At 44.0% G+C, this 8,570-nt stretch overlaps 1 protein-coding gene across 2 annotated transcripts; it reads right to left on the bottom strand.

Moving 5' to 3' along the window:
* Positions 1 to 2,563: 2,563 nt before the first annotated feature.
* Positions 2,564 to 8,310, bottom strand: BOD1 (biorientation of chromosomes in cell division 1). 2 transcript variants are annotated; one of them, XM_080626896.1, is made up of 4 exons: positions 7,941 to 8,310; positions 6,497 to 6,621; positions 4,450 to 4,649; positions 2,564 to 2,700 (listed from the first exon to the last, which is right to left on the bottom strand). In XM_080626896.1, exons 1-3 carry the CDS (start codon positions 8,169 to 8,171, stop codon positions 4,451 to 4,453), a joined length of 555 nt encoding a protein of 184 aa, XP_080483022.1. In that variant the 5' UTR covers positions 8,172 to 8,310; the 3' UTR covers positions 2,564 to 2,700; position 4,450. The 2 variants fall into 2 exon arrangements, with proteins under 2 accessions (XP_080483022.1, XP_080483021.1); XM_080626895.1 differs by having other exon boundaries at positions 2,564 to 3,437; positions 4,449 to 4,649; positions 7,941 to 8,300.
* Positions 8,311 to 8,570: the final 260 nt, after the last annotated feature.

Here is an 8,570-nt window from a genome sequence, read left to right as displayed (position 1 = left end):
CCACTCCAGGACTTCTGTAGGAGGGTGAAATTGGCTTCCTTTTACAGGCAAGCAAACACATAAAACAACTACCCTCAGATGGGGCTGTGGACCAGCAGGACTCTGCAGAGAACTTGTACCTCCTAGTTCCTAGTCTAGTTATCTATCTACTGAGCTAGGCTGGCTCCTGAGGGTCTGGACTCTGGCATTTCCATAGAGCAGAACAGCCATGCTCTGGCTCATGTTCATGCTCATGCAAGACTGGTTTTCCAAGAATGCAATTCAAACTCCCCGCATGTTTTCTTTAAACTGCAGCTGGTCTCTTGTGACTGGGCAGAAAAAAATGCACAGGATTGGGACAGCCAAAGCAAAGGAGGCACAAAATCTTTACAGGTCCTTCACATTAATACTGTATCTGATGAAGAAATGCTGCAGTCTCTTGAAACTTATAAAAAGCATGAACCTGTTCATCTGAGAAAGCAAATTCAAGGTACTAAATGACTGTCAAGGAAACAGGAACAGTCAATTTCCGTGTGAGAAGGACTCCTGAGATCAAAGGGAAGGCCCATTTGATTCACTGAGGCTCACCTTCCTAATATACTGCCCTGCCCCTTCAGCTCCACAAAGGCAACTAATTGCTTCTTGAATTACTCAAGTGTCTTAGACCTGTCTGCCTCACAAGGCTCTTCAGACTATATACCATATCCAGTCTAGGGATGTAAACTGACTGATATGCTAACTTTAGTCCAACATCCTACCACACAAATGAACAATTTGAATTCTGCAGTAGGTACAAACTTGTTCTTTTGTTCTGGTATGAAGATGGCTCTAGTATCATTTAAGGCTGGAATCCTGTTTCTATCAGTTGCCAGCAACATTTGTATATAATCAAAGGGCACTACCTACTGTTTCTTCATCATGATAAGGACTTTGTGGCTTTTTTCACTGTCCCGTTAGATGTAAGGCATGCTCCCAAAGCTTGTTACTTCCAAGGCTCTGATCCAAACCAAGAACTTCAGAGCCCAAACATCAAAGACTATGATCCCAAATGTGGATTGGCTGTCTAATGTCATTAGGTGCCTTAGTTCTGATCTGAAAGTTCCCACAGTCACTGCAGTCATGCACTGTGCATATGCTGAGACCAACAAAGGCATAGCCCTACACACACACAGCAGTGGCACAGCTTTAGTATTTAGAGTTCAGAGTTTAACACAGCCTCACATTCAGAGAGAGAACAATAGAAAAACCTCTTAACTACAGCGACTGAATCTTTCCTCCTTCACTCATCTATTAAAGCAGTTCTCAGAGGTAGGACACACGGGTTCAGTAAATCAAGCTCTACTCGCTACTTTTTAAAACTGGTGTCCCTGCTCCCTATGTACTGCTGCTGTAACACAGAATTTGTTCTCAGAACCCTTTTCACTTGCTCCTTCTCGACTCTTGGAACTTCTTTCTTCCCTACTGCGTAAATGGCTCAGTTTCAAAAAAGTGGTCAAGACAAGCTACCAGGAGGTAAAAGACAGATCTTTTCCTGCCAAGAGCTGCCCTTAAGGTGCTAAGGGAAAATACCTACTACTGATTTGGAGAGCAGTCTTTAACCACCAAATCAACATTCAGTTGAGAGCCTTTTCCTCACATACCCCTCATCTTGTTTTATAGCAGGAACACAGACTATGAAAAAAGAGTCAAGCCACACAACTAGATTATCCCAATACAGAGTTTTTCAAAGTATATCAGGAAGGCTATAGCCAGTACATTACTAAAAAGTACAGGCATTTAAGTTCCCATTTTGACAGTAACGGGATAAAAATATTGATGGAAAAAACCATGTGTCAGCAGGACTACATAGCATTGTGCAGAGTACAAACTTACTGCAGTGAAGTTCTCAGAGCTCTCTCGTGAAGGGCTTAAAGTACCAGGTGTTCTCATCTCCGTTTCTGCATGTAACTGTGTTGAGAGAAGGTACTAAGCAAAATAAGTTAGCTACTGAATTAAACCACAGCATCAATCTTCCCTACAAATTACCTGGTTTGAAAGGAAGCAGAGTACAGCAGGAATTGCATCTGTTTGCATACAAGGTCTATGGGTAAGGCCACAGCTAAGGTATGTAACCCATCAATAGCAAGGATCCAGACATTGCTGTGTTATTCAATGACAGAAGCAGATATTAGCTTCTTAAAAGACTGCTATCTGAACAGAAAAAAGAAAAGGAATAGCTCTAGCCTATTGCCAGAAGTGTTTTGTTTTCACAAGGCTGAACCTGCTTTCACCATCACTAGCATAAGACTGAACTTACTCAAGATTTATAGATCATTAATGATGTGGGATAAGATCAGTTCATTTCTTTGATACTTTGTATTTTTTTGAGAGACACCTTATCTGGACAGTAATATCAGTATCCATCTTATTTCATAATAACTTCTACTAATAACCCCACATTGTCAGATGTGCATTCATCTATGAGCTGTATAAGGCCACATTTCCATTAGGGTTCCAGCAATCAGGACTTCTGGATTTCTTTAGTTTTTCCTTAAGAATAAAAACCAAAACCAAAAACCCCTCTGGAAAAGCTAGGAGTCAGAGATGGGTTTTGAAGTCTTTTATTGCAAAAGGTATGGACATTTGCTGGCAGAATACTTGATCACATTCTCTATTTGACTGTCATCCAGAGGACACTGCATGCATTCAAGCTGAAAGCATAGGACAGTTTCCACTAGGCACCTGAGAAATTTCACAGGAAAGAAAAGTCTTTCAAGTTGAAAGAGAGAAGTTTCAAACTGATCACCTACCCCGGTGCCCTTTGCTCCCCCCAGTTACCTGGGAAATAAGAATTAAATCAGCTATAGTCATAGCCAACTGTAAACATTTCCCTGCAATGCAACAGAAATTATTTACATAATTGATCCTGAAGTGTTCTTTCCAGTTTCAAACAGGAAATGTCTTTCCTAAAGCAGGCAGTGCAATGAGTTGCACCTAACTTGACACCTACTACTCAATGCTGTGCTATGCAGCAGAGGTGTATGATGCTTCCTCTTACCTGGTTTATATCAAAGCAAATCTGACAGCTCTTACTTGGTGTCCAAGAGACTACCCCACCCCAAAACATCTTTCTTCCCGCTCCCAACTCTAGTATCATCTCAAACCACTTCCCAACCCTCTTCAGACAGGAGCCAACTCCCTTTCTCTTCCCACACCCTTGCCTGAAGGCATGATTAACAAGAATACATGCTGCTCTCTGTACTGCAGTTAATAACAAAAGTATCTTCACACTTTGTCCCTCCACATGCAGAACTCCAAGTGCATCTGAATTTCACTGATTTCAGTGCCTTCTCACAGGTCTGATAAAGGTTAATCATCTTTGGCAGACAGCATTCCTGCACCAAATGGAACAAGTAATCCATTGCCAATCTAACAGGACACGCATTTTGCAACAGCAGCTGTTTACTAACAGGAACTCACTGCAAGAAAAAAAGAGAGTTTAGAGGATGGTACCTTCACAAGTAAATGCATTTAAATAGAGAATAAATTAGAATATATTAATTAACAGCTGCATTTAGCTGTAGGTTATAATGGACTTCAAACTACTTGAACCAGACAAAGATCTATCAAGGTATTAAGGCTGCAAGACACAGATAACAATTCACAATTAACTTCCTTTCATGCAGCATGATTTTAAGTTCTCCAGCAAAGCTGCGGATTGTAATTTTCCATCAAGACAGTGGTTCCTCAGTAATACGCACATAGGCCTCAAATCAACATGATGATACAGGGCTTTAGCAGAGATGGGTGCATACTCATTTGTGTTAAGACAGAGTAGCAATTATAGCCCCCTGAGGCCCCTTGAGTTATTCTAATCACAAAAGCCACAATGAACTTGTTTTCAACAAAGGCATCTGGAAAGACATAGGTTGATCTATTTAAATCAGTCGTCTTGGAATGAACAGTTATTCACTTCCAGAGATATTACCCTTAGTCCAGCAATGAGTATTTTGGTCACTGACAATTCAACACTCCAGTGTATGTTCTGAAGAACAGCTACCTAAAACTTTCAATGCTAAAGCACAATAACTCATCACCTGTACTTTCAGCTGTATTTCAGGAAAGCATATATATTTTTAATCCATTTGATATTGTTCTAAAAGTTATCCAGCCAGTTCCATGTCAATTACTGCTGGATATATCTTTACTGGAATAAATGGCCTTTTGGCCTGACACAAAACTGGCACTGGAAGAGTGTAGTGTTCCTTGATAGCTGTTTTACGTCATACCTATGTCTTCAGTTCTAATCTATTTTTAGCAGACACTTCAGTGGAAGCAGCTCAGAATGACTGTGACATTAACAACATGCTGATGATTAAAGTGTTGTATTTTTCCTGGCTTACAGGGAGGACATCTTCTCTATCTTGCATTTTGAAAACTACAGATGAGGTACATGAAAGACATGAGTAGTAAACGCAGGGATACAAGACCTTTAGGAGGCATCCTGAGATGGAGCAGGAGGATCCTTGTTCTCAGGCTCTGGAGGAGGAGCTGGCACACTTTCCTCTTTCTTTTGTGCAGCCAAAAATTCATGAATTGCCCTCTCTATCTGAGGCCTGAAGATGTGGTTTAGTTTTGGATCCACCACCTGAGAAATAATTCTGTCCACTCCAGCTTCCAGCATTCCTGACCTTGAACAAAGACAAAGGAGTCATTCAGCTGCTCTGAAAAACTTCTCCCCAAACTCCTTCAGTAATTCTCCAGAGCCCTCCAGTCAACTGCAATTAGCATTAACATGGTGAGAACTGCAGCCCACTCAGTAGATCCTTAACAGGGGGCTGTTTCAAGCACCTATTTTCCACCCAACCCCCTCTGACTTCTCCCTACAGAATTAACAACTGACATCTGGTCTCCCAGGTACTTAAATGACACGCTGGACAAGAGCCACTTTAATAGGGGTCATGTAGAAATGAGGTCAACATGAAAGCAAACAAACATATTTTGGCACAAACAAGGGAAACAAGCTATTCTGAGGAGGAGGGCAGGTGAAAGCATAGTCTTTTTTTTTTGGCTGTCTGGAGGGAGAAAAGGCCTGCCCCCTAATAACACTGCTGTCACTCATTCCTTATAACTGTTAGTCTAGACAGATGGGTATTAATTATAAAAAAAAGCACATGTAGCACACAGAAAAGTTTCTGGAACCGAAACTAGTAACTGAAGTGACTTATTACTTCAGTGGCTGCGTCAGACTCTTGGACTGTGGGGCACAGGCTGCCTAGCAGGCTTAAGTCATGTCTGCAAGGGAGCAGGGGACAGGAAATGGAGATGTTGCCTGGTGCTTGGAAAAGGAGCCACAAGACTAATAAGGCCATGAATGCTGTGAGTGAGTGGGTACAGGGTCACAGCACATCAAGTCACCTCCAAGTAAGAGCACACCTATATATGCACGCAGCAAAGGACATACACATCTGGACATCCCCGGCACTCAGTCGTGCAACTACAGGAGTGATAGGGACCCTCCAAACTCCCTAATACTGTCTGCCTATAGCCTACTTAAAGGGAGCATGTTACGTTCTTCTCATTACAGGCTCCCTGATTTAACATTTTTCAGTTGTCCACTTCAGTCTAGTGGTAGTGTAACATAAAATAAGAGGAAGCATTTAGTGACAAACATGTCTCAAGGACTCCAAGACAAGACAGGAAATTCCATACTTCCAGCGGACATCCCCTTCTCTAATTACAAATTAAACAAACTAATGTTACATACTAATGATTTACAGATTCCATCAAGTACTCTGAAATACGGTTTCCTCTGTGTGTGAAACAATCTAATAGTGTTTCCTTATAAGCATAAATGCTTATAAGGAAATAATCCTTATAAGCATAAATGCTTATCAAGTTCCCTACTACCTCTCTACCCACATCTTTTACTATAAAGCTTTTATCTATGATTTTTAGTTAAACAAGCTAAGGCTCCTACTTCAGGCTGCAGTGAATTAGTAGCAAGAGATAATAACCCTAAGTCTCTAAGCAGCATAGTTTAAGCTGGCTTTCCTATAATGCTGGAAATGTAACATCTTGAATAGCTGTACAAAAGCTACCCTCTGCTGCATGAAATCAGACTAGCCCAGTGCGATTACTGCCTGCTAGTGGTCAGAGTCTACCTAAACAAGCTTTGGCACCTTTAGCATTTTTTCTTTAAGTGATGTAGGCTCTTTTCTGAAGATAAAGGTCATTTAGGTTGGTACAGTTTTGCTAGCAGGCACAGTGATGGCTATTTGAAGTAATAACTTGGCTAGACAGCTAATACAAGTATTTCACCATGCTACTCAACTCATCAACATACAAATTTTGGGTAAAGCAGTACTATAAGCATTTTAATGAGACTTAAGACTGCACCCACAATTACAATGAAATTTGGGAGAGCACGAGAGAAAGTGTTGTGAAAAACTTAAGTCTGTACATTCTTATTTGATTTAGATATTTAGACATTATTTATGAAATTGCATCATTATTTTACAGAATGTTGCTTACTTACTGAATCACACTCTGCCTTAGCCCATTTCGTAACTGGTTTTTGTTCATTGCTGGATTCCATTCCTGTTTGTCCAGCTGGGTCGATACAAAGTTGTCTACTTTCTGCCTCAAATTTTGATAGGCTGGCTGAAAAATAAGAAACAGGCTGGTTAAACAGCTAAATGATCTCAAAAGAATCCCCTGCCAGAGTCCTTCATAATACATCTTTTGTCATGTACACTACTGTTCTCCATCCTTTCATGTCCTGAACAAAGGTAACCTTGTTTTACCTAAGAACACAACTGGTAATTGCAAAGAACAGTCAGTGTGCTATCATAATAATTCAAATAGCTGCATAGATTGCTTTTAAAATTTTGTCTACTTGTAGTATTACTTGGTGAAATGCAAACTGCCTGTGCAGATAGGAATTGTTACAGCAGAGTTCTTGTTGTCTGGAAATGCTCCATCACAGAATTCCAGGAAACTGGCTGAGTAATACTGTCACTAACAAAGAACTTAATTATTTGTTTCTGTGACACTAACAAAGATGATCAGAATTATGCGAGTTCTGTCAGTGGAGACTTAATTCCAGTGAACAGGAAATGAACTAACAAACCTATATAAATACACAGGAACCTGGCGGTGTGCCAGGATAAGGACAATAAAGTGGCAACATTTGTATTTCAGAATCTGAGATGCATATGGGATGATGAATGAAAGGGTTGGTAACAGAGGTGCAGTATCTGCCCTGGGCAGTGTATATCTATCTGACAAAGCTGCTGTCAGTTATGGCTGCTCTCCGCAGGTGACCTGACAGCTTCAGGAATGGTTTTACAATGACTGCTGGGGTGGCCTAGAATGATAATTGCAGGTCCCAGGAATCTTGTTGGAAGTTTAAAGGTTTTGGAAAGCAAAACGCCCATGTTCACTTTCAACAGGGCAGTCATGAACAACCCAACTTCAGTACTGCCAACAAATGCTCAGGAGTTCCTGTTGCGACTGAGGAAGAAATTAGCTTAAAACAACAGTCTGAGACCATCACGAGTGAAAAGTTAAATGTTTTGGAAATGTGAGAATTATGCTCAAGAGGAGCGGTGTTCTTATGGGAAACCATTTTCCTAATAAGGACTGGGCTGGAAAATGAATTCTGAGCCTATGCTCTGGTCAGTTTCTTCTCTGGGGTGCCGCTACCACCTCAAATCAGGAGCCGCACCATAGCTGCCTAACAGGCACCGATCGTAGCGCGAATGTGCAGCCCCACCACCCCGCAGCTTCTGCCCGCCACCCTGGCGGCCTCCCCCGTCCCGGGGGCGGGACACCGTGGGCAAAGGGGAAGGGAAGGGACGTGGGTGTTCCTTCGGCCAACGGGAGCCGGGTTCCATGGGTGTTGCCCGCAGCTCCGGCTAGGGGAGGAGACAGCCAGGGCTCCCCGGGGGCCGGAGGCCCGCCCGGTTCGGCCGCGGTACCTTTGTGTCCACGTCGGCCAGGCAGTCCCTGCGGAAGCCGTCAAACAGGCCGCGGCTCTTGAGCTGCTCCACGATGATGGCGATGAGCTGCGCGTCGCCGGGCGGCAACGAGGCCGGGTCGGTGGCGCCGGGCCCTGAGCCGGAGGCCGCGCCTCCCGCTCCCCCTCCGCCGCCCGCTCCGCCGCCTCCCCCTCCCGGGGCGTTCCCGCCGGCGCCGCCGCTCTCGGACATGGCCCACGGCCTGCGCCTGGGGCCCGCCAGCGGCTGCGGCCCGGTCCCCCGGTACTGCGACCGTCACCTGCGGCGCGCTGAGTTCTGCGTAATCGTGGCGCGCTGCATCAAGGGGAGGCGAGTCCTGCCAAGGAGGTGCAGTTATAGGCCATGGGGGGCAGCTTAGCTCAGGCTCCGTGGCTCAGGAGAACTACAAATCCCAAGGTGCATCGCGACTGCACGCCCACAATGCTGAGCAAGGGCCGCCGCGCTGGTTTCGTGATGCATCTTGGGAATTGTAGTTCGACAGGATGCGCGTCGCTCTGGGTCCTGCCGCAGAGCAGTCGGTCAGGCTCCGCCGAACGGGTGCTGTCTGTGGGGGAAGGGGTTCTGGGACATGCGACTTGATGGTTCGGGGTC

The sequence above is a fragment of the Psittacula echo genome, assembly GCF_963264785.1.
Source record: "Psittacula echo genome assembly, chromosome: 11".
In the NCBI taxonomy this organism is placed as follows: Eukaryota; Metazoa; Chordata; class Aves; order Psittaciformes; family Psittacidae; genus Psittacula; species Psittacula echo.
The sequence above is the reverse complement of the archived record's forward strand: the minus strand, read 5'-3'. Positions and strand labels throughout refer to the sequence as shown.